At 44.5% G+C, this 27,023-nt stretch overlaps 1 protein-coding gene across 1 annotated transcript; it reads right to left on the bottom strand.

The window, feature by feature from the left end:
• Positions 1-9,029: 9,029 nt before the first annotated feature.
• Positions 9,030-12,961, bottom strand: LOC126443043 (uncharacterized). Its single transcript, XM_050090886.1, has 4 exons — positions 12,198-12,961; positions 10,792-12,108; positions 10,553-10,716; positions 9,030-9,290 (listed from the first exon to the last, which is right to left on the bottom strand). Exons 2-4 carry the CDS (start codon positions 10,970-10,972, stop codon positions 9,237-9,239), a joined length of 399 nt encoding a protein of 132 aa, XP_049946843.1. The 5' UTR covers positions 10,973-12,108; positions 12,198-12,961; the 3' UTR covers positions 9,030-9,236.
• Positions 12,962-27,023: the final 14,062 nt, after the last annotated feature.

The raw sequence follows: 27,023 nt of genomic DNA, 5'->3' as shown, positions 1-27,023 counted from the left end.
GTTATTTATAAACAAAGCCATTGTTTCCACAGTCGTTGCTGGCTTTCACAAGCCATGTCGAACGCATAAAATCTAATTATTGCGGTATTTTTATTAATTTTTAAAATTTATGTGTCCGCAGAGAAATATTAATTAAATGGTACGTGTTTATTTTTTAAATTACACATAGATTACTAGTTTTGAGTCTATAAGAGTGCAAAGGATGCCACAGAACATTATTGGTGTAAATGATTCCCACACATTTGGTCAAAGGTATACAACAAATTTATTAACTAACATTTGGGCTACTGCACTGTAAATGAGTATTTGAAATACCTGTGGGCAACCACATATTCATCAGTACTATGTAACAACATGTGCCATAGTCAGGAATGCCAGCCTAATTACAGAAAACTGAAAACTGTAAGAAACTAGAGGTCAATGGAAGCGTCCGATCCCACCTGTGCGCCTTCACTCGCAACATAAGGGTGTTGTGGTGTGACACGTCATTATGGCACAGAGTTATGAGCTGGTTTATTATGAGAAAACTAAGACATCCGGATCTATAAGAACATCATTCTATTGTCAGACATTTATGAAATATGGTCAAAGTTTTCTTAAATTTACTTTCTTTTTTTTAGGTGCCCATTTAAAAAAGTATTTTTCGAAGTTGCGTTTGTATTGCAGATGTTTTGATCTTATGACTCAACTTTTTACTGTGCAAAAGTAATCTCTTCAGAAAAGACTGACCAAGGCTCAATAAAACCATACATAGAGTTTCACAGCTGCTGACCAGTATTTTGGTGTATTACTCATACATTTTTTTATTATTATTATTATGAATTTGGCCAGTTATGGGCCGCATACAACTTAAGACTTATGGTGTTTCCTTTTCTTCCGTTCTTCCCACTACTACTTCATTTTCTCGCCAACTGCTCGTCTCTGCTCATCTGTCCACACTCTCTTGGGTCGAGGTTTTGGCGCATCTTCTTCATAGTTTGCGTTTTCTATAAGTGGCCTAAAGTTATTCCTTTCATGTATTATTTCTTCTGTAACACCTATTTTGTTGGTGTCTTTCTTTACTGCTTCTATCCACCCTACACAAAAAAAAAATTTTTCCGAAGCACACACAACATATGTATGAGAGGTCAACATATGTAAGTATGCAACAGTACCTATGGGGATTTTTGGGGCATTATCCTGGATAAAAACGAGTAGAATATAATACAATACTTTTTATCCCAATTTTGCTAAAAATGATTCCATGGCAGCATCTAATTAGTGTATTGCTCTTTCATGACCTTTTTACAGTATTAAATGTTACTATTTAACTGACTCTTTCCTCTTTAATTGTTTCTAGGACTGTACATCATTTTCATGCACGTAGGATGAAACGTGGACACATTAACAAATGTATTAATCTTCCAGTTTGTTAATATATCTGTTTGCCCCAATAGAAGTTGAATGTAGCACAGTCAGCCATGATACATTAGGTAAATTGCCAGTACCAGACCTCAAAGGCTTTTAAGGCACAGTAAAATATGCTAAGCTCATAAAACTACATTCATACGGGTCCAAAAGTCTTACTTGTGTTATTTTTATACAAATTAAAGAATTTTATTAAATTAGTTTAAGTGTAAAGAAACGTGTTACGATAACACCAGTTACCTTGGATCCTAGCAAAACAAAATAGGCTAAGACTTTTCAAATGGTAACAACTTTGATTTAAAAATAAATATGCCAGACTGAGTGTGCAGTGCAGATTAAAGTGTTGGGTGTCAGCTTTTTTTATACCCCCATTGCTGTTAAATGATATGGAGGTTTTACATCTGTCCATCTTTTGTCTTCACTTTCTATTTTTACCTCAACTTTGAATCTAAAAATGGGCCCTAATATTTGTTTTAACTGTATTATACTACATATAATTTTAAGAACAACAGAAAATGTGGAAATATACTTTCAGTTGCTTGTTCCACATATTGTCTCCGATTTAAAAGTTACATCTATCTGGAAAAAATTGTCTAGTATTACTCCATACAGTTAAAGATTTTTCTGTGGGCAATAGTGCTTTTTTCTGTTTGTGTATGCCTTGAAGACAATCTATACATTCCAAGCTCTGGTATCCTAAAATATTATCACATAACTGATGTTTGAATGTTTATTTACAAAGTAGATCACTTTGAGAATTCTCAGAGTAGTGTAACATGTGCTCTGCTAAAATTTTCACATGTTCTCCTTGTTCCAGCTGGCAACACATTAATGCCCACAAATTTACTCTCACATGTTTTAATCGATCTTTGTTAACTATTAGTCAAACCTGTAACGGAACATATTAAAAGCTTTACTTTAATGAAGTATGTGATACCCTCCAAATTCAACCAGTTTAACGAGTATTTATGATTATAGAAGAGTTATTGTGTATGTTAACAATGATTGCACAACATGTCTCCATAAACAGTCAACCCATTAAATTATACTGAATAACTGACCCACACAAAAGTTAATATCACTTGATCACTGATACAGCAAATGTCATCATGTAAAAACACTAAGTTTATCTTAAATAATTAATATGAAGTACGAAATATAGTAGCCAACTTAGGTATTTTGGATCCCCTTAAATAAAAATCACCCAGTGAAACCTATTTGTTCACTAGGAGAGTTTTCACTCAGTATTCACGTAATCAATCCTATTTTAGACGAAAACCAATGTAATTCTTAATAATTCATGTTACTTACTTATTTATGCAAATTAGAGAAGTCAATTGACAAACTTCTAAAAAACGGCCTTTTTGTAACAATGAATTATTCTGTCAAGTCTACAAATCTGTCTGTCATTTTAATAACATGTTAAATTATGTCACTCGATGCAAATTAATAACTTTTCTGCACAAATGTACATGTGACTTGTAAACTATATCTCTTTTTAGTAATTCTTTGACAATGTTATAAATACAAGGGGCAAGAACGGTCAGGAGCATCAGAGGGTTGGATTCCCTCATTCGAAGGCGCCAGTTTCCAAGGCCTGGGCTACTCCCTGGTTGGAATCTTCGCTTTCGAAGAGTCAGTCAGTCAGTCAGTCAGTCAGTCAGTCCGTCCGTCCGTCCGTTCGCCGCCGCCGCCGCCTTCTGTCCGTCCGTCCGTCCGTCCGTCTGTTCGCCGCCGCCGCCGTCCGCCCTGGTCGTCCGACCCTGGTCTGCGTCCGTCTGCGTCTTCGCCGGTCCTCGTCCGTCTGTGTCTTCGCTGTTTCCCAGTTTGTGTCCTTTCCTTTTCGTGCTGTGCGTTTTTTCTTCCTGTCGTCATGTCCGCCCCCACCACCACCGTCACTACTATCACCACCGCCATCGTCTATACATCCCCTTCCGCCACCTCCACCACTATAACTTGGTGTGCCCAGTCCCACCCCCCTCCTTCCATCCCACCTCTCCTCACTCTCCCTTCACCCTCTATCTTTGTCGCCCCCTCTCCCGCGTCTTCCTCCCGCTCCTCTCGTTCTGATCCCTTCCCCCCACTCCCCCGGCCTGTCACTGCAGCTCCGGCTCGGGTGGTGGCCCGTCGGGCCACTGCCCACGCCCAGCTCTCCCCGTCATCTTCGCCATCACCGCCGCCATTCACCGTCGCCGTCACCATCTCTGGCGCCAACTCCAGCCCCAGGACCTGCCACTCCCCGCCACATTCCAGTTGTTCCCATCCCCCACACTTCCTCCGCCGCCGTCAAGCGCCCCAGTGGCACTCCTGTCTCGTCTGCTCCCAAAAAGGCTCCGCCTCGTCCCCCTTCCCCCACCCCTGATGCCATGGATGTCTCCCCGCCCGTCCCTGCCCCCTCCTCCTCCTCCTCTACCCCCTCCTCCTACCGCTACCTCCTCTCCCGTCCGGATCCCTCCCTCCTTGAAGCCCGGAACCTCACCCTCTTCCTTCGCCAGAATTGTCCTGGTGCCCCCATCTCCCTCCTCACTCCTCGCCGTGATTTGGTACTCATCTCCTCCCCCAGCCCTACCCTCCACACGGACATCCTTTCCCGCATCCCTGTCACCCGCTTTGGCCCTCATGCCTCTCTCACCCCTGCTCCCTCGCCACCTCCTTCCCGCCAACCCCAACCTCCACGTCGCCCGCCGACCCTCACCGCCGTCATCACTCGGCTCAGTCCAGTGATCACGGAGGAGGAGGTGTTGGCGGAGCTTCAGGCCCATCCCCATCTGGAGGTGCGTGCGGTTCGCCGGATCCATAACGCTGCCGGCCCCACCCGCCTTATGCACGTTTTTTCTGAGCACGCCCCCTCCATAGACTGTCTCCTGAAGGAGGGTGCCCTCCTTTTTAACCAGCGTCATAAAGTTGACCCCTCCCGTTCCCCTCTTCAATCCCTCCGCTGCCAAAGGTGCTTGCGATATAATGCGCACCCAACATCTGAGTGCCGCGAGGCCCCCACCTGCCCGCACTGTAGGCAAGCCCACTTTTTACGGCAGTGCCCCAATTTCCAGTCCCCCCCCCCCTCCTGTAATATCTGTAACCTCCCTCATCCCACCTACTCCCAGAAGTGTAAGGCCCGACCCCCTCCTACCACTCCTGAACTCACCGTTCCTGTCTGCCCTCTGGACGCCCCCACCCCTCCCGGCAACTCCCTTCGCCCACCCCCTACCGCTGAGGACATCATCCGATTCCTCACCATTCTCCTGCAGAATGTACATCCTTTTCAGCACCCACACACCCTCCAACAGATCTCCCTCGCCGCCCGATCCGTTTTCCACCTCAAAATGTACGCCACCTACTCCAACAACCAGGCCCATTTCACCTTCTCCCGTCTTGACACCCTCGTTTAAATCCCTGTCATGGCGTGACAGCACCGTATCCTTTTCAACAACATCCGCGCCCTTCCCGCCAACAAGAACCTCTTTCTCCATACCCTTGCCACCCACCGCATGGACGCCTTCCTCCTAAATGAAACCTTCCTCCAACCCCACCACACCGTCCACACTCCGCCCTACCTCCTCCACCGCTCCGACAAACCCGTCCCAATTGCGCGTGGCGGAGTTGCCATTGGGCACCATCGCCAGATCCCCGTTCGGCTCCAACCTCTCCTTCCCGACCCCACCGAACACCTGATCCTTAGTCTCTTCTTCCCTGGCCTTACCGTTACCTGCGCCACCATCTATGTCCGCCTTAACGCCCCTATTCCCTTCGACTTCCTCTCCCACATTGACCGTACCTTCTCCTCCTACGAGATCGCCGCCGACCTCAACATCCATAGTCGTTCGGCCTCCCAGTTACGGGGGTGGCATCGGTTCCTCTTCTCCCTTCAAGGCGACCTCATTCCCATCCCCCAGCACACCCGTCCCGAATCCAACTCCACTCCTGACGTTATCCTCTCCTCCCCCAACCTCCTTGGCCGCATCACGGTGGATCTCCTAGAGCCTATTGGTAGCGATCATCTCCCTGTCCTCCTCACCGTTTCAGACGGTCGTCGCCCTCACTCCGACCCTCGTACTGACCTTCCCCCTAAGTATGTCCACGACTATTCCCGCACCGACTGGAATGCCTACCGGGATACCCTTTCCACCCAGGTCGATAGCCACCCTCTCACCTACCACCACCCTGACGATGTCACCCATGCCGCCTCCTTTCTCCAGCAGACCTTGTCTGAGGCCGTGGAGGCCCACGTCCCTAGTGTCGCCATCCACCCCCACCGTCCTACCTTACCCCCACAGGCCGTCCTCCTCCTCCGTGAATCCCGTCGTCTCTACCGTGCCTTCCTCCGCACACGTGACCCGGACACACTACGACGCCACTGGCAACTCCAGCGACACATTCGTAATTTGCTCGCGGCTAAGAAACGCCGGGACTGGCGGCAGACATGCACCCGTTTAAATGCTACCCTACCAATCAACTCGTCCAAGTTCTGGTCGGCCTTCCGTCGCCTTACCAGAACTAAACCCTCCCCCTATTATCCTCTTCTCCATGATGATCACCCTTTCCCTGACTCCCTTAGTAAGGCCAATCACTTTGCCTCCTACCTCTCCGATGTATTTTCCATCCCCGATGATCCCCAGTTCGATTACTCCCTCTTTCCGGATATCTGCGATCGAACTGACACCTCTTCCCCTCCCCTCGCTCCTGGTTTCCAGTACTTGGACAACATTGCACACACGGAACTCAATGCCCCTATCACTACACAGGATCTCATTGCTACACTCCGCACAAAACGCAACACCGCTCCTGGTCACGATCGTGTCACCTACCGTCACCTTCGTGAAGCTCCTGTCCTTTTCCTCTCCACCCTGGCCAGGCTCTACAATGTAGTCCTGTCCACCGGTTACTACCCCGACCTGTGGAAAACCTCCCGTATCCTCATGTTCCTTAAACCTGGCAAACCGCCGTCCGCCGTCTCCTCCTACCGTCCCATCTGCCTTACCTCGGTCTTCAGCAAGGTCCTGGAATCTATCCTCACCCGACACATCCACCAGCATCTCCGCCAGCACCGCCTCCTTCCCATTACCCAGTGTGGCTTTCGGCCGTCCTTCTCTTCCGACGACCTTCTCCTTCACCTCACTCATCTCCTTTCTGAACAGCTTAATTCCTGTCGCTCCGCAATCTTCCTCTCCCTGGACCTCGAATGTGCATATGACCGCGTATGGCATTCCGGTCTCCTCTTCAAGCTCAAAACCTTTGCCCTTCTCATTAACTACATCTGTCTGATCGGCTCCTTTCTCTCCCGTCGTCCTTCCTATGTCACCATACATAACACGGATTCCTACACCTTTTTCCTCTCCGCCGGTGTGCCCCAAGGCTCCGTCCTCTCCCCCTTCCTGTATCTTTTGTACACGGCGGACATGCCGTCCACCTTCTCCAGTTTGCCGATGACACCGCCTTCCTTGCCCTTGCCCCCACCCTGCAACGCTCCCAACGCCTTCTCCAATCCCATCTTGACCGATTCACCGCTTGGTGTAACCAGTGGTTGCTCACGGTCAATCCTTCGAAAACCCAGGCGATCATTGTAGGCAAAACCACCCCTTCCTTCCGCCTCCTTGATTTCTATCTCACCGTCTATGGCCGTCCCATCGCCCTCACTCCCACCCTTCAGTACCTTGGCGTCACCCTCGACCGTCGCCTCTCCTGGACTCCCCATCTCCGTACAATCCAAGCAAAGGCACGTTCCCGGCTCCGTCTCCTCAAGCTCCTTTCCGGCCGTACGTGGGGTCTGGACCCTCCCACGTGTGCGAGCGCGCGTGTGTGTGTGTGTGTGTGTGTGTGTGTGTGTGTGTGTGTGTGTGTGTGAACTAAATAGCCTGTCAGTTCGTTAGTAATATGTTCCAGGGATTACTTTGCATTATAGATTGTAGTGATGTGCAACAAATCACAAATTAATTTGGACATATGATTGCATTCTCAACATTTTTAATTTTGCATTTTTGTTGATGGTAATACCACTAAAGTTGAACATAACTCCACTAGTCAAATGGCAGTGAGAGATGCATGTATACGCTTGCTGGCAATTTGAAGGCAGCACTGAGTGGGGTTTTAAGAGCACCAGACATCTAGGTCTAAGTGAGCTTGGTATGGGTTAGGACAGAAACACTACAGTACATTACATGAAATCCCAATTAGTTTAAATAACACAACAGTCTGTATAGCAATACAGTATCATTTTTTAAAAATGCTGTAATGTGAATAACCCCAAATTGTGTTTTACTGCCAGTGTTGTTTTGTGGCAGTTGTGTACAAATTGTAATCATTATAGTCAATACCTTTCTTAAATTGGTTTCTTGAATTTAGTAAATGTGTGCCAGTGCTATATCTATATTCTTAGTCTTTGTCATCGATGCATGCAGTTGGACATTAATACATATACAAAATTAAACAAATCATTGCTCTCTCCTGTCCAGTTAATAGCTCTCTGTAGACTAGGCAGTGATTTGAAACACACAGTTAAATTACAAGAATCTGGCTTTCATCCACCTACTCATGCCAACCCTCATCTGCAGGTTCTTTACCACACAAGCATAGGTCTCTTTGGACCCTGATTCTGTCTTATTACTTTCTCACATATTTCACAATTTTTCCACACTCCTTTGCTTTTCCCCTTTGTCTTCACTTACCAGAAGCAGAACATTGCGTCACCAAAAGCTGGACGTAAACATTCATGGCGAGTACACTTACCTAGTTCAGCTTTCTATCTGCTATTCAAATAAAAGTTTAAAGAGATTCATTGTCCTTTCATTTTCAGAATAAAGTCACAAACTGTGATATGAAGACATGCAGTCTGACTAGCTGGCTTGGCATTTAATGAAAAAATTAAGTTTTTTACAACATTAATGCATTTTTTGTTTAGTTTAGGATGGTTGCCTGAAAGTGTGTTCTCCCAGCAAAAAAATAATTTACTTCCCTTTTAGTTAATTTGAGATGGAAAATTTTTGTTTAGACTCTACATGCCAGAGGAAGCTATCATCATAAGCAATTCCTTTATGCCAACCTTGGTGTAAATGGGGGCAATCTGTTCATAATTCCTATTTAAATGTGATGCTTATATTAACATTGCAAAATATCTTCACTTAATCTTCTAAAATAAAGTTTTAATACCAATTAATAAAATAACAGTTCGTTCCTGCCAATATTACAGTTTATTATTGCCAATATATATCAAAATGCAGGAAACATTTTTCATTATCAGCTGACAGAACTACTTCAGAAAGCAGACATAATATGACAAATTAAATAAGCTACATGTAACCTGAAGGAACAGATGTAAATAAAAAAGAGTCATATGCAGAATATAAAATGTAGTTTACATTTTAAAAAAAGATAATTCACATTTCCCTGAAACTTGTGCAACATACACAATAAGTATCCACATTGTTGGGATATCCCAATTTAAAGAAGAACTTCTATATTTCAATAGTAAGTTTGGTCTGAGCTTTAAGAAAAAACTTATTTCAATAATCGGGTTAGAAAATAGCTCTGAGCACTACGGGACTTAACATCTATGGTCATCAGTCCCCTAGAACTCAGAACTACTTAAACCCAACTAACCTAAGGACATCACACAACACCTAGTCATCACGAGGCAGAGAAAATCCCTGACCCCGCCGGGAATAATCGGGTCAGACCCTAGCTACAACAAAAAAACTTAATATATTTCAGCAGTCAGGCTAGGCCTGAGCTTTAAGAAAAAACTTACTAGAATCATTCCCTTAATAGTTCCATTACGTTGGATCTCAGATTAAGAAAATCCTACACACTATGCTGCAGTAAACAGTCGCGCACCTTCAAAAGTCTGAAGCTGACTGGGATGACTGCGTAGCTGGTGGTGGAAAGGTAGCCTGAAAAGAAATTAAAATCCACATTAACATTACTGAAAACCTTTATTTCTAAATTATGGATTACTAAGTTTGTTGCACTAATACTGGGTTAATGTTGGGGAAAAATGTTTATGTAACATGGCTTTTCTTATCCATTTCTGTACCGAAATATTCAATGACTGAATGAAACTCAAAGTGGCTCCACATTTGTGTGTATTTACATCTTTATATTGTAATTAGCTACTTAAAGTCATAATATGTATATGCCACACTGTAAAAAAACAAGTAGATAACTAATAATAAAAAATATAGGCCTAGTTAATTGTTACAATTTAGATGTCATGTAATGAGAATTTTACTGTACATGCAAGACATACTGGACCAAAGAAACGAAATGCCATGATGTTAATAACCTAACATGTAAACAAGATTAGCAAACAGTTTAACGTGAGTATATTAATATGGGTGATAATACCAGATGTAGTTTTTCTGTCTAGATGGTGTTATAGTCAGGACTGAGATTTTAAGCTAATGGGGAACTTCAGGCAACTGTCAATCAGGAAGTTGTGTTAATACAAGATATGAGCACTTTTACCCATCAGCAATTATTCCATAATGTACTAATGCCACTGCTTTGGAACAAGACGTGTTGTGAACTATGTTGGAACATTCACATTTGCATGAGAAAGTCACAAGCCAATGGAAATATGCAATGCTGCTGTACATACATCAATTTTTTTTTCGAATGAAACAAAATGTGTAAACACTTTATGACTGATTTGCAGTGTATCATTCAGCTGGCTTGCTGTGTAATGGAATTATCCACACCAAGTTCAAGGTGTGGAGTGACTTCAGTTTTTTCAATAGCAATGTCTACAAATTATTCCACGTGACAGTCACATCAAATCATAATTAAGTATTTTCTTTAATTATACTAACAGAGCTACCTTCAGAAAAAATAAGAATTATTTTAAAAATGGTGCCAGAAACTTGCATGCCATAGCCTTTATCAATACTGGATGTGAGGTCAGTCTGGAGGCAGTTTTCAGTTGCAATTTCTTATTTCTTTTGTGGATTGTTTTGGTCTTTATGCCACCATTAGCACACAGTATTAAATATATGCAAGTTAGCCAATAGCACTGTATGTCCAGCAGTGCTCCCTCAAACTTAAAAATGTTAAATAAATAATAATTACTTTATTCCTTAATATGCCCTTTGGGGAAAGGAAAGTTGCTAGATAAATTTCAAAATGCCATACATGACTTTAGAAATGCGATACTTACCATTTCAGAAATTTCTACTGTCTTTACAAATTCCTCGCTTTGCTTAGAGTGTGGTCTTTGTCTTCCCCCCGGATGACATCTGCGACCTGCCAACTTGTTTTTTCTTCTGCTTATTGCAGTGGACTGAACGGGAATATAGTTACCGCGATTTTTTCTAGATTTTCCTGTAACAAAAATTAGAATTCATACAATATTGAATTACTTGCCATAACATTTATATAAAAGTATGTTTTACTTACCTTCACCAAAATTTGCCAAATAAGATGCAAGCTTTCTCAATTTTTCGCACATGACTTCAAGGCCTGTCCTCATTTCCTCAGGGGATTTATTTGAAAAATCTATGAGACGAGCTTTTATCTCGTCGATTAAATCATTATTTGTATTGTCTGGAACTGTCTCCATGTGAAGTGTCTCTGGCATCTCTTCTTGGCTTTCACAGAGCAAACCTGTGTCCGTTTGCTCCAAACGTTCCGAAGAACTTGAAGCCCCTGCATTCTGAGAGCAATACAGAGGCTCTAGCCACCCTTCAGGAGGCTCCTCATCTGTAGCAATAAAATAATACAGTCTACGTACACTGTCACTATCCGTCACCTCCCTGTAGTTCCCCAGTCTATATGTTTGCAGATCTTCCCTGTATTGCCTTGGCAACAAGTGCAAACAAGAACAGCCATATTAACAATGTAATAATGATTCTCCCTTTCTTCACTGGGAATGAGCAGAACATCCTCATTGACTTGTCTGATTTTTGCTAGAATCTCCTGTGAAGGAGCCTTTTTAGGCCTACAGAAAGACTTAGGACTTGCTCCATTAGCAGCATCAAGAAGTCTCCTCTGAAAATACAAATTCACCTTTGTGAGAAAAAAGTCCACCATCTGAACCACATTGAAGGCACGCACTCTCTCAATAATCCTATCCTTTAAAATTCTCGTGAAGGCCTCAGTTATATTATTTGTGTTGTGCCCTTCTATAAGCATACCTCGCCGATGTGAAAGGGTCCACAGTCCTCACCTATCCCAACACCCTTCCAAGTATTTCAATAAATTTTGATTATTTTCACCGATGTTCGCTCTTGTTACATTATAGTTTACCACTGCTTCATTTTTTGTTTGCGCAAACATTATTTTTTTGAAATTCTGGAAGAACTCGCACTGTTTTTGCTGTGGTATAGCATTTTTTGCTTTGAGAAGCCAGCGCCACACTGCCTGCAGGACATGGAATATACACAACAAAGCTTTTGTGTTTGGGAAGCACCTTCTAATTGCATTTTGTTCTGACTGGCTGTCGTCAGTCAGAAACACACTTGGGCCATTGATGTTTCCCCCAAAATATTTTCCCCCACTATCTCTTTCAGCAACTCTAGTCCCATTTCTATAACTCCGCAGCTTTCTGAAGACATAATCAGAACTCCTAGTGGTAAACCTCCACACTCACTGTGAGTAAGTAAAACGAACACTCTGCTGCTGTCATGATCCAGAGAACCAGTGGAATCCATAAATACAAGTTTGGAAGCAGCTTTTACACGAGTATGGACTTTTTGCATCAGTGGTGAGCAAATGCTGAAAAACAATTATACAAATATTAATAGTAGCTAAATGTACATGCATAAAGTTTTCATCAGACTACAAATTTGTAAATATACTCTTACCATACTATATAATCATCATCTTACTGAATCATCTTGGCACACACAGCTCCAACTTCGCTGTTGTATTCCTCTAACCTCTGTTGTAACAGCTGCTTTCCATCTTTGTTCAAGTCTGTTGGCCCATACTTTTTCTTAAAAACTTTGTTGAACAAATAGTGGCAAAAGTTGTAATCAGGACACCTGCTTCTGTCTGCAAGGACTAAAGGGTAATCTGAACAATTCAGCTGAATTTCAACCTTTATTGACTCAAGAGCAGTGGCTGGTGAATGACCTCTTTCAAACAGGGATATTAATTTTTCTTTGACATCACTTGATGGTTGTCTAAATCTTAAAGCAGCAGCACTCTCAACACTGTGGTTATGACCCAACACCAAGTTAACCTCACACGGCATTTCCTTGTAGAGCATTGCTTTCTCTACAGACTTACCTCTGTATCTATCATGCACGGCATGAATTGTCACTGTCATTTTTGATGGACAGTTAGTGTTTTTTGTTGCCCTTTGCACTGAACCATGAACTTTTATACTGCGAGTATTGTGGTGACAGACCAGCCTTTGTTTGCAAACAACATACTTTCCTGATGCAGGTTCAGTGCACCTTATTGTATAAGTTGTTTTTGTTGTGTTTTCAAACTGTGCCAACCACTGTCCAAACTCATCCCTTGATTTAACATCAACAAGGATGTTTAAAGATTTAATTTCTTGCACATTACAATCATTTCTGTGCAGCTCCAACACACGTGTTTTCCACTGCGGGAGAATTTCCTGTTAAGAGAGAAGAGCATGTATTACTATCACTTCTGTATTTGGCTTCATTGAAATTATGTCAGAATTTTCCTCTCTACAGTAACATACATTTGATATAAGAAGTGCAGCAGGTATGTAGACACATGGTAGACCAGACCACAATTTCATAAAAACCACCAATAAGTACACATTTTACCTTGGGTAGGGAGTGGTAAAAATAAAATAATATTTAAACTTTCGAAATTTTGGGTGAAAAGCTTTTGTACTCGTCAGAATATGGTTAAAAATGTTTCATATTCACACAAACATTTCACTGAAAAAAGAAAAAAATACTTGGGGGGCACAAAAAAAGACCTAGTGACTAAATTGAAGAAAGTGCCTACACAGGTGACAGGACAATAAAAGTATGAGGCAAGATAAAAAGAATTCATATAATGGTCTATTAGACATATCTATGTCAAACAGATTAATGTAGTATAAGCTTTGAGGAAAAGGGTAGATTTTTATACATAGGAAACATTAACTATGTCCATTAATGTTACAAACAGTATTTAAACTAATAGTTTTGGCCTAAACAAATTTTTCTAGACACTTCAGTCTGATAGTTCCAATTCCAAATCTTAAGGGAAATGTTTTTAAGGGAAAGACAAATGGACATGTTGGTGTGCTCCTATAGATTATTTAAAATTTCTGAAGTTTCTGGGTGATTAGAGCTGGGTGTTTGGTAAAATCTGAAAACCAATCCTTACTGGCAAAACTTCTTTTCACTGGTAAATATGCTTTCTGTAGTACCTGAACAAACTCAGCAACAAACTGTTTTACCTTGAATGAAGTTACAGGAAGGCCCATGTAGCCAAGCAAGTATATTCATCTTTACTGAGAACAGATCTTTGTGTATTCAGAACTTTTTAGTATTACTCTCAGATGCCAGTGGTATGTTTAAATTACAGTTGAGTAACAGCTTTTATTTACACCTGGCATTAATTTTAAACTACCACAGCATACTCTGTGTCTTTCTCTTAAATGTTGCAGTTTAATGTAATTTCTAGGCATTCAACACTAATGACAGGCTAATGATTTCCAAATTGAAATACAGAGAGTAAACAAAAAAGTTACTAGTTTAAAAAAAAAGCAAACACTATCTGTAATTAATCTGAACTTAGGACGCAGTCAGCTGTTCAAGATATGATTGCCTTCTGTTTACTCCACTTTTCCTCCACCTTTCCAAACAATGGAAAAAACAACTCACAATTTAGTATACAAATGTGTTTTATAATTCCAGTACACAATGTTAATAAGTTTTAGCTGATTATGAAACTTCTTACACATACACATGTTTCACATATATGTGAAACGTAAAGAAAAAATGGCCTACGAAAAAAGCCTTCTTTTAAAGGATCATTAAAAGTCTATGTGGGTAACAAGAAACATAAAAACCAAATTCGTACAGAAACATGTATTAAATGGTAATTTTCCAGTACCGAGAAATGAAAATCTGTCAAAATAGGTATACCGCTGTTTTATATTACGATTTGCGCGCGCTGTTTCATACAGTTATTAAATCTCCTGCTTACTATCACACCATTTAAATTACTGGAGTCCACAGCAAGATTTTTAAATGAGGATTTCTGATCAGGTAAACAAGTTGGCTGTACCTTCATCTTATTTCCTTCCATAATGTACTCTAGTAATAGCTATTTTTACCCGATCGTGCTTATTTTATTTTTACCCTACCAATACCCTTATCTTTCATGTTTTATTTGATCCCCGTACTTCTATAATCTTAAGTAGCCAACATTACCAAGTTGCCAATAACAACTGTCAAGTGAGCAGTCTGGATTAATAGCTTCAAAAAGCAAGCAGAGAATACACTCACTTGAGAAATAGTATTAACTATTTCACTCTGCCTTTCGTTCGCCGGCAGCATTATCATTGAAAGCAATGAATTTCAACGCTTAAAAAAAACATTAAGTGCAGAAAATTCATACTAAATATGGTACTTACAAATACTTCAGCCTTTCGCTTGTACACAACACTATCTTCGAACGAAATCATTTCCAAAATACAGTATGGAGGACACGCTGACGCAGGAAACGCATACACATACAAACCGAGGCCAACGGGCTCGTTGGCCTCGATACAAACACAATAGTGAGTAGTGATTAACACAAAATTTCGCGCGCGCGTGCCTGATGCACAGCAATTTTTCATTGGTAGTCGTCTGGTATCTCCTTATCGGTCGCTAGCTACAGTGCTCAGACAGTGTGGAGGGGAGATGGCTAGACCCCGGGTCAAGTCAGTACTCGCTTAATGTATCACCATCGGCGCAGTCGTTCGAAAATGTTGCTCACTGGCAAGTTGGCCATAATTTCCCTTTACATAGGTTTATGTACTGCAGTTCGCACCTGTCATCTGTCGGTGGTAGTCCGTACTACGCGTGTTCGGCTACGCCGCTGCTCTCTCGCGTCACTCCTCTACACTACGTGCAGCTGGCTGGGTTAGCATCGCCATTACATCTCCTGCCGTCTTCTGCTTGCCTGGACTTCCACTGGGTAATACGAAATGTGGGAAGAATTTTTACGTGAAGCCCCCTGCTTTGGCTCACGGCATTGTGCTGTCTGTTTACATCTAGTCCACATAAACCTGGAGACACTCGAAGTAAGACCCTATAACAGCAAGTTGGAAAGTATGCTTGAAATTCGATACAAAAACTTAATATGCAGCGAACAAATCGATAAAGTTGCGGGTTGGGCAGAGAAGAAAATTAAACGGGATAATAAAAGTAACCTGGGCTGCTTTACTGTAAACTCGATATAGGTTTCCCATAACGAAATTTCCTGCTGTTTCGAAAGGCGAAGTTAAGAAATGTTAACCTTTTTCAGTTTCGTGTATGTATTGTGTGTGTGTAGCCAAGCACATAGATGATAGATCATTTATCGACCGAGGAAGTTCCAGGCTGTAGTCGCAAGTACGGCTAACGAATGGAAAATTATGGGCACAGCAATTCCGGTGACGTATCAATTCCAACTGCGCGCTGTGCTGTTAAAACACGAACCCTTACGCCACCGATACTATTGCATTTAGAGCATGTGCTCGGAGAATACTTCTCCGAGCCACTCAAAAATTGATTCCATCTCTTACCCAAATGATAATACACATCATTTTTTTTTCCTTTATTGTAATTTTAATCACCTATACAGGCGGGCTGTCAGCAGCATAGTACGCTGCTCTTCAGCCTTAAGTGGAACAATAACATGACAGAGGTGATACAGACAGTACAAAAAACGGCGGGCAAAATAGGAGATACAAAAAACAATAAACAAGAAGCCGTTCACGTTGGACGATAAAAACGCTAACACTTGTAGACACGGCGCACAAAACACGGAGAACGGTGACGGCACATGTGAACAGTTGAGTTGTAACTGCACGAAACACAAAACGAAGCACACACACTAGACACTGATGGCGATGATCTCCAGCGCGCGAATGTTCACTGAGCGTGTACGAGTCCGGGGACCTGCCAAGGAAGGAGGGGGAGGAGGAAGGGGAAATGGGAGAGGGGAGAGCAGAGATGCCACGGGCAAAGGAGAGAGGGGGAGGGAGGAAGGGGGAGGGGAAGCCCGGGCGAGAGGGTAGGAGGGAGGGGGGAAAGGAAAGGGAAGGGAAAGGGGGGAGGGAGGGTGCCTAAAGGAAAGGACACAGGAGGTGGGGGGGAGACGATCAAAGTTGATAGGAGGGGTAGATGCAGTGGAGGAGGACATCATCAGGGAGGGGGAGCTGGCGGAAGCCACCTTGGGAGAGGGTAAGGAGGGTTGAGAGATGGAGACCGGGTGGGACGTGGGAATACAGGCGCGGCAGCGGGTGGGGGTGGGTGAGGATCGGGGAGACGAGCAGGTGAGGAGGGTCGAGTTTACGGGAGGTGTACAGGATCCGTATCCTTTCAAGGAAAAGGAGGAGGTGGGGGAAGGGGATGAGATCGTACAGGATCCGCGTGGGGGAGGGGAGACGGATGCGATAGGCGAGGCGGAGAGCATGGCGTTCAAGGATTTGGAGGGATTTATAAAAGGGAGGGGGGGCAGAGATCCAAGCCGGGTGGGCGTAACAAAGGATAGGGCGGATGAGGGATTTATAGGTGTGGAGGATGGTGGAGGGGTCTAGACCCCATGTACGGCCGGAGAGGAGCTTGAGGAGACTGAGTTGGGAGCGTGCCTTGGCTTGGATTGTCCGGAGGTGGGGAGTCCAGGAGAGGCGACGGTCGAGGGTGACGCCAAGGTACTTAAGGGTGGGAGTGAGGGCGATAGGACGGCCATAGATGGTGATGTAGAAATCAAGGAAGCGGAAGGAAGGGGTGGTTTTGCCTACAATGATCGCCTGGGTTTTGGAGGGATTGACCTTGAGCAAACACTGGTTGCACCAAGCGGTGAACCGGTCAAGATGGGATTGGAGAAGGTGTTGGGAGCGCTGTAGGGTGGGGGCAAGGGCAAGGAAGGCGGTATCATTGGCAAACTGGAGAAGGTGGACGGGGGGTGACAGCGGCGGCATGTCCGCCGTGTACAACAGGTACAGAAGGGGGGAGAGGACGGAGCCTTGGGGCACACCGGCAGAGGGGAAAAAGGTGTAGGAATCTGAGTTATGGACGGTGACATAGGAAGGACGGCGGGAGAGAAAGGAGCCGATCAGACGGACGTAGTTAATGGGAAGGGCGAAGGTTTGGAGCTTGAAGTGGAGACCGGAATGACATACGCGGTCATAGGCACGTTCGAGGTCCAGGGAGAGGAAGATTGCGGAGCGACGGGAATTAAGCTGATCGGAAAGGAGATGAGTGAGGTGAAGGAGAAGGTCGTCGGAAGAGAAGGACGGCCGAAAGCCACACTGGGTGACGGGAAGGAGGCGGTGCTGGCAGAGACGCTGGTGGATGCGGCGGGTGAGGATAGATTCCAGGACCTTGCTGAAGACCGAGGTAAGGCTGATGGGGCGGTAGGAGGAGACGGCGGATGGTGGTTTGCCGGGTTTAAGGAACATGAGGATACGGGAGGTTTTCCACAGGTCGGGGTAGTAACCGGTGGACAGGACTACATTGTAGAGCCTGGCCAGGGTGGAGAGGAAAGAGACAGGAGCTTCACGAAGGTGACGGTAGGTGACACAATCGTGACCAGGAGCGGTGTTGGGTTTTGTGCAGAGTGTAGCAATGAGATCCTGTGTAGTGATAGGGGCATTGAGTTCCGTGTGTGCAATGTTGTCCAAGTACTGGAAACCAGGAGCGAGGGGAGGGGAAGAGGTGTCAGTTCGATCACGGATATCCAGGAAGAGGGAGTAATCGAACTGGGGATCATCGGGGATGGAAAATACATCGGAGTGGTAGGAGGCAAAGTGATTGGCCTTACTAAGGGAGTCAGGGAAAGGGTGATCATCATGGAAAAGAGGATAATAGGGGGAGGGTTTAGTTCCGGTAAGGCGACGGAAGGCCGACCAGAACTTGGACGAGTTGATTGGTAGGGTAGCATTTAAACGGGTGCATGTCTGTCGCCAGTCCGGGCGTTTCTTAGCCGCGAGCAAATTACGAACGTGTCGCTGGAGTTGCCGGTGGCGTCATAGTGTGTCCGGGTCACGCGTGCGGAGGAAGGCACGGTAGAGACGACGGGATTCACGGAGGAGGAGAACGGCCTGTGGGGGTAAGGTAGGACGGTGGGGGTGGATGGCGACAGTAGGAACGTGGGCCTCCACGGCCTCAGACAAGGTCTGCTGGAGAAAGGAGGCGGCATGGGTGACATCGTCAGGGTGGTGGTAGGTGAGAGGGTGGCTATCGACCTGGGTGGAAAGGGTATCCCGGTAGGCATTCCAGTCGGCTCAGGAATAGTCATGGACATACTTAGGGGGAGGGTCAGTACGTGGGTCGGGGCGAGGGCGACGACCGTCTGAAACGGTGAGGAGGACAGGGAGATGGTCGCTACCAATAGGCTCCAGGACATCCACCGTTATGCGGCCAAGGAGGTTGGGGGAGGAGGGGATAACATCAGGAGTGGAGTTGGATTCGGGGCGGGTGTGCTGGGGGATGGGAATGAGGTCGCCTTGAAGGGAGGAGAGGAACCGATGCCACCGCCGTAACTGGGCGGCGGAACGACTATGGATGTTGAGGTCGGCGGCGATCACGTAGGAGGAGAAGGTACGGTCGATGTGGGAGAGGAAGTCGAAGGGAATAGGGGCGTTAGGGCGGACATAGATGGTGGCGCAGGTAACGGTAAGGCCAGGGAAGAAGAGACTAAGGATCAGGTGTTCGGTGGGGTCGGGAAGGAGAGGTTGGAGCCGAACGGGGATCTGGCGATGGTGCCCAATGGCAACTCCGCCACGCGCAATTGGGAGGGGATTATCGGAGCGGTGGAGGAGGTAGGGCGAAGTGTGGACGGTGTGGTAGGGTTGGAGGAAGGTTTCATTAAGGAGGAAGGCGTCCACGCGGTGGGTGGCAAGGGTATGGAGAAAGAGGTTCTTGTTGGCGGGAAGGGAGCGGATGTTGTTGAAAAGGATACATTGCTGTCGCGCCATGACAGGGATTTAAACGAGGGTGTCAAGACGGGAGAAGGTGAAATGGGCCTGGTTGTTGGAGTAGGTGGCGTACATTTTGAGGTGGAAAACGGATCGGGCGGCGAGGGAGATCTGTTGGAGGGTGTGTGGGTGCTGAAAAGGATGTACATTCTGCAGGACAATGGTGAGGAATCGGATGATGTCCTCAGCGGTAGGGGGTGGGCGAAAGGAGTTGCCGGGAGGGGTGGGGGCGTCCAGAGGGCGGACAGGAACGGTGAGTTCAGGAGTGGTAGGAGGGGGTCGGGCCTTACACTTCTGGGAGTAGGTGGGATGAGGGAGGTTACAGGTATTACAGGAGGGGGGGGACTGGAGATTGGGGCACTGCCGTAAAAAGTAGGCTTGCCTACAGTGCGGGCAGGTGGGGGCCTCGCGGCACTCAGATGTTGGGTGCGCATTATATCGCAAGCACCTTTGGCAGCGGAGGGATTGAGGAGGGGAACGGGAGGGGTCAACTTTATAACGCTGGTTAAAAAGGAGGGCACCCTCCTTCAGGAGACGGTCTATGGAGGGTGCGTGCTCAGAAGAAACGTGCATAAGGCGGGTGGGGCCGGCAGCATTACGGATCCGGCGAACCGCACGCACCTCCAGATGGGGATGGGCCTGAAGCTCCGCCAACACCTCCTCCTCCGCGATCACTGGACTGAGCCGAGTGATCACGGCGGTGAGGGTCGGCGGGCGACGCGGATGTTGCAGTTGGCCGGAGGGAGGTGGCGAGGGAGCAGGGGTGAGAGAGGCATGAGGGCCAAAGCGGTTGACAGGGATGCGGGATAGGAGGTCCGTGTGGAGGGTAGGGCTGGGGGAGGAGATGAGTACCAGATCACGGCGAGGAGTGAGGAGGGAGATGGGGGCACCAGGACAATTCTGGCGAAGGAAGAGGGTGAGGTTCCGGGCTTCAAGGAGGGTGGGATCCGGACGGGAGAGGAGGTAGCGGTAGGAGGAGGGGGTAGAGGAGGAGGAGGAGGAGGGGGCAGGGACGGGTGGGGAGACATCCATGGCATCAGGGGTGGGGGAAGGGGGACGAGGCGGAACCTTTTTTGGAGCAGACGAGACAGGAGTGCCACTGGGGCGCTTGACGGCGGCGGATGAGGTGTGGGGGATGGGAACAACTGGAATGTGGCGGGGAGTGGCAGGTCCCGGGGCTGGAGGCGGCGCCGGAGATGGTGACGGTGACGGTGAAGGTGAAGGCGACGGCGACGATGACGATGACGGTGGCAGTGGCGGCGGTGATGGCGAAGGTGACGGGGAGAGCTGGGCGTGGGCAGTGGCCCGACGGGCCACCACCCGAGCCGGAGCGGCAGTGACAGGCTGGGGGAGTGGGGGGAAAGGGTCAGAACGAGAGGAGCGAGAGGAAGAAGCGGGAGAGGGGGCGACAAAGAGAGAGGGTGAAGGGAGAGTGAGGAGAGGTGGGATGGAAGGAGGGGGGTGGGACTGGGCACACCAAGTTATAGTGGTGGAGGCGGCGGAAGGGGATGTATAGACGATGGCGGTGGTGGTAGTAGTGACAGTGTTGGTGGGGGCGGACATGACGACAGGAAGAAAAAACACACAGCACGAAAAGGAAAGGACACAAACTGGGAACAGGCAAAGATGCAGACAGACGAGGACCAGGGTCGGACGACCAGGGCGGACGGCGACGGCGGCGGCGGCGGCGGCGAACAGACGGACGGATGTACAGCAGGCGAGACGGACAGCGAGCAGGCAGGCGGACGGACGGACGAACGAACGAACAGCTACAACAGAAAGCGGCGGGCAGACGGGCGGGCAGACAGACAGACAGACGGACACAATCTTCGAAAGTGGAGATTCCAACCAGAGAGTAGCCCAATCTTTGGAATCTGGCGCCTTCGAATGAGGGGATCCAACCCTCTGATGCAGCCCGGCAAACGGCAATACAGCTTTTATAAGGCGCTATGTGATTGGATACTCAGTTTCGCCCACTTATGAACACTCATTGGTCGCTAGCTTGGTGCTCAGACGGAATGGTAGACCCCGTGTCAAGTCAGGAGTTGCGATACATTAACTGCTGCAGCGTGTTTAGCAGTGTTTACTGAAGGAGTACACTCAGCTCTCCAATACACTGCTAAGAGTAATCAGTGGCTACAAGCGGAACATGTCGCATATTTTGCAACAAAAAAGCTCAACAAATTAAAGCTAAATGAGTCGAAAAGCATTTGCTGCTGGGAGCACAACAGTTTTTTGCCTGCTATTCTTTATTAGTAGCGAAAGCAGATATCACAGTTCTTGATGCGGTATCGAGTTTCAACACATGTTTTCGTAATTAGCATTAAATTGGTCCTATCCAACTGTTAGTAAGACCAATGTTAGGTCGCAAGTGCAGGGTAAAAGAAGTCGCTAATTTAAAGCTCTATATCAGCTTACCTCTTGTTCCTGCTCCTTCGTAGTACGAAAATTCACCCAATGTCTCTTTTGTTACATGAAATGAAGCATTGCGCGGTACCCTAGTAAATAGAATTGACAAACGTGGCTTTATGATTAGGCATGCTTTATATCTTTGTCAGCCCTATCTCACAAAATTTTTTCTGCGAATTCTTCATGGCATTAGGAGAATGATTACGAAAGTACAAGAGAATACAATTTGTTTCAAATGTGTTGAGGTAAAACTAGTCGTATGATCAAAAGTAGGCTGTAGGGAACTGTAACAACTGTACTCTTATTAGTATACTACAAATTTTTGGCCAGGTTCCATCAGAAATAATAGTCTGCCAGTAACGTCAATATTCACTGAATATAAGGTTGTAGGTTCGGTACGTGCACCGTGCATAATTTTTTTTTACATTATAATGTGTTGAACAAAAACAATTTATTGTCGTGAGCATCCTAAATATACATTTAAACCATACTCTACAGTCAACCAGGTCAAATTTTTTTACCAGTCATTATAACTTTGTACACTACCACTCACTATTTTCTGTTGTATCTGCTAACAGAGGCAGTTTTGTCTCTAAGATTTCTATTTTGTAATTAGATTACCTTTAAAACGTCCTATTACCTCTTCTGACTTTTCTTTGCTGTTCAGATGGATTGGAAACTAAGTAACATAAATGTAAAATAAGACAAAAGACCAGAAATGAATGAAATTAACTGAATGGTTAAATCAAGTTCCTGCAACCTTTCCCATTGGGACCAAGATAAACGCAAAAACAATAAAATGTGTAAGAACTCATGCTGCAGTGGTCAGTCATTGAAATTGAAATACTGAGCCCGGAGATGCTGCTGATAGTAGCATGAAATTAGCTGAATTAGGTGTGAACAGCAGTCTCACAGGGAACTTATAATCATCATTTCTGTCACTACCAATAAGGGAACATGGTTCTAGGCTTGCTGATAGATTTGTTCGTTACATTTACATTTATCTTTGAGTATGGCTTTCACATAAATATGTCATTACACTGTATGAAGGTAAATCATACGCTGGAAATGTCACTGTAGCAGATACGTAATGCAAGTATATCTCATTTAAAATAAGTTGCAATTGCAGGATCATGAAAGGGGAAAAGAAATAGGTTTTGGCTTCAAAGCTAAGGTGGAGTCTTGTACTGTAAAGACAGTGTATTAACAGAAAAGCTGAATCTCGCCCAATACCTGTTAACAGAAAGGGGCGTGGTCCATAATAGCAGTGAACATCTACGCTAAATAAGTGAAAATGTTTGACGGAATGTATTTAATATATGGTATTACTGAAAGTGTTGTTCTACTTTGAAGCCAATGTGTGCTCTATTATTTGTAATACGTGTTATCAAAAATATCCTTAACGAATGTGTTATTTTTACATTTACAACCCCTTAGCCTAAAAACTGTTAATAACAGGTCTACATAAATATCTTTAAATTTCAAAGTAAACGTGTTACTGAAATAGAACAATTTATTTAGGCTTCTTATTAACCACCGATTTACTTTTGGAATGGCTTAAAATTACCCAGAGTATTTTATGTAGGTAAAATAATGTGTTGTCCAAGACTGACATAAACTTAGCCGGAATAGCAGAGCAACTTTTATAAATATTAAAATATTACAGCAAACAGTCAATTTGTCTATATTTTTACTATAAAAAATGCTCAGTAACTGTAACTACAACATGTGTTGCAACAAGTAACATATTTTGTGGGCAGTATTTTCAAAAAATGGTCTAAAGTGGGGCAAAGTTCCCCCAGTTGACTGCATTTCCATTCACACATTCCCGGTCTTCAACATAAAATGCTAAATTTTAATAATAAATAAAAATAGCAGTTACAATACAAAATATGCACGACATCTACTTGTAATTACATTTACTTTTTACCGTGTTTGGAAACAAGTATTCTTCAAAAAGTATTCTTCAGCAGATTTTGCATGTGTGCTATTTCATTCTGAACTAGAAAAGAGTATAAAGTACAAGCTAATGTTCTTACTGAGTGAATGTATACTTTTTTCCTCTCTACAATATTATATAAAATATGGGTACACTGTATGTATAAAAAGCTATTAAAAACCAGAGAAAAAAATAAACGACATAAATGAAGCACAAGGAAGACACAAAGTTGGTGGCAAAGCACAGAAGTCAAATATGTACACAGGTCAGAAGGGTGAAGTTTTTATTTATATATGCATCAATCTGAAACCTGGAGAGCGACATAGTTTACTTGCAAATAATATATGATATAATAAAAATACTCCATACTCAGAAAGAAACATAGAACAAAAATTTATAAAAATCACTGTGATTTAAACAAAAATGAGACCACTTGAAGAGAAAATGGCAACCAAATGAAGTTTGGATGTCAATTTTTCAAATCTTTTACTAATGAGTGATTTTGGAAATCACAGTTTCTGCAGTAACTTTCTCATGGCCTGCTTCTACTGCCTTGTGTCACTACACCCTGATATATTTTATTTCCCTCCCTTGGAACCAGATGAATTCTTGTTGCCAGGAAACTGTGAATTATTTTCTCCTGTACACTGTGGCAGGCTGGGAAAACTACTTTCTCTTTCACTGATGCAGGCACGGCAATGGCTACATCAGAGAGCAACAATTCACCTGAGAGTAATTTCTTCTTGTTGCTTCTCAAACACATCTCTGCCTTTTGCAACACACTGAAAACCTCACTTGATGGCTCAATAAGTGAGGTATCTGAAGGACTTCAGATGTAAAAGCACGTTCACACAGGTACAGAGATTTTCTTTGCACAGTGTGACCACATAAATAGTATTGCGACTGCTGCTCTTCATCACACACCATGTCACAAAGTGGCTCACCAACTTCCTCAGCACACACATCCCCATCTTCACTTACAGATTCCCCCAGTAGTTCTGCCTGCAAACTACTGTCTTAATTTCATTATTATCAGTGGCAGTATTAAAGAACTGAGAAAGAGTAATAACCCTCAGTGACGATTTTACCTCTCGTAGTATTGCTACTGGATTTTGGAAGTGGAGCATTGCTGACAGATTTTCCAAGGTATCTTGTGTAAATCTACTTATTAGCAAAAATTTAAATTTCTTCTCATTCAGGAATGTGTTCTGCAATTCCAAAATACCTCCAGCTGTCAAAACTACACCTCACTGAACTGGTTTCCAGGCACTGTTCAGGCCAATTTTCCAAATAATCACAGAGTGTCCTAAACATGACAGAGAGCCTCACTGTATGTTTGTTCATCAGAACGACTCAGAGGCATAACTGGAGCTCTGGATGTCATGAGGCAAGACCACTTACGAACGTGCTTTAGAAACCGCGCTGTGGTTAAAGTATTTTTCTGCAGTTTCTCTGTCTTGACAGCACACTCACTGGCTGCTGCAGTCTGGCTGTTAATTATGGCAGTAGATGAGCCAACTTTCATTTTCTCGTAATGGTTTGGCCTCAGACATCCCTCACACAGTTTTGGTGCCAGTTTAAGACTTAAACCACTGTCTACCTCAAGCCACTGTTATACACGATTTATATGTACCTCATTACAAGGCAGATCACGTCCCTCGACAACATTTTGTCAGAATAAGACTGATTGCCCATTGATTAAGTGAATCCTCGTTTTTCAAAATCTGTGATGTATCTGTGAGGAAAATTAGTTTCCTATTATGATCAGAAAGACACTGGCAGAAACTAATTTTGAAAACCTTTCGACAACAATTGCAAATTCTTGCCATAGAGCTCAATTTTGCCCTCCCGTCACTGACGCGATGCAGCGAACATTGTACGAGTGCCTAAGATTCCCTAATAAAGCTTATAGTAATGTCTGGCGTGAGAACTGGAAAAAGATGGCCCTGTGTAATGGTAACCTATTGTTTGTTTCCATCTTGAGGTAATACCACCCAGCATAACAACTGATGCATTAGAAGCTATAGTTTTTGCAAGGGCGAGATCTGGTGGAGGTGTCGTATCATTATCAATGGTGCAGCCAATGCTCAACCACATTCCAATGGTGAGTGATGCTAACCTCATCCATCAGGAGAACAGCATGCATCTCCACTGGTAACATGAGGGCAAGCTTGACTTTCAGGAAACTCACGAGCTCCCTCAGCACACCAGGTCTAAATTTTATGGTCTGTAGCGAACATATCGGGGTTCTATCTGAAGGAAATGGTAATTTATTTTCCAGCAGGACTTTGTACCCCTTACTACTACAAGGTGGTCGAATTTTTAGCCCTTTCCACTGACCATTTGCTACCATCATGTGTCCCCTTCACTCATACTACAAACTGATCTGCACCGAATAAACCGTGCAGACTCGCAAAGAGGCTGTCTTTTTCTAAAGACACTCTTCTCTCCCTTTTCTGAGAGAGGATGAGTTTTCTCTTGAAAGCTTCAATTCCAGCCTGAAGCTAGGTTCTTCAGGGTGGTGACTTCATCTTCTGTCGTGTCCAAGTTCGCTGCAGGACTGACGTCATTGGTCACATTCGAAGGCTCTCCAACCTCTGGAACACATATTTGTAATATTACAATCTTCAAACATAAAAAGCATTTAATACTGTAATATGTTTTTAGGTAGCCAATAATTGTTTCTCAGTAGGCTGTGGTATGTAATTTAAATATTCTTAAGATGCCAAAATCTTACTTTCAAAGGACTGAAGCAAGTCTATGACAATCTGAGTGGTAATATTCCCAGTATGCTCTTAATACTATGAAATGGTAAAGTAATGTCATACTCTAAAGTGCAATTGTAGTTGACCAATTATATTTAATTCTCAACAAACACTACCATAGTGTTTCCAAAAATCTGCAGGCTCTTTGTTAGGCACCACAGGAATCTGTCAGCAATAGAATGTAAAAGAGCTTCACTTTACAACACTTCAATAATAAGGCAGCACGTGAGAACTGAATACTTAAATTACAAGAGCTGTGAGGCAAGTGTTACTTCCTGATGTGGGTTTTAGTGGAGATTACCTTTCAGTGCAAGTAATTATTATTTACAATAAAAGATTAAATAATCAGGACCAGACCTAACCACAACATTGGACACCTTAGCACCTATTGTGCTACATATTACCAATAAACGCAAAGCTCTGTATA

This window comes from Schistocerca serialis, unplaced genomic scaffold, assembly GCF_023864345.2.
Source record: "Schistocerca serialis cubense isolate TAMUIC-IGC-003099 unplaced genomic scaffold, iqSchSeri2.2 HiC_scaffold_1420, whole genome shotgun sequence".
Lineage (NCBI taxonomy): Eukaryota > Metazoa > Arthropoda > Insecta > Orthoptera > Acrididae > Schistocerca > Schistocerca serialis.
The sequence above is the reverse complement of the archived record's forward strand: the minus strand, read 5'-3'. Positions and strand labels throughout refer to the sequence as shown.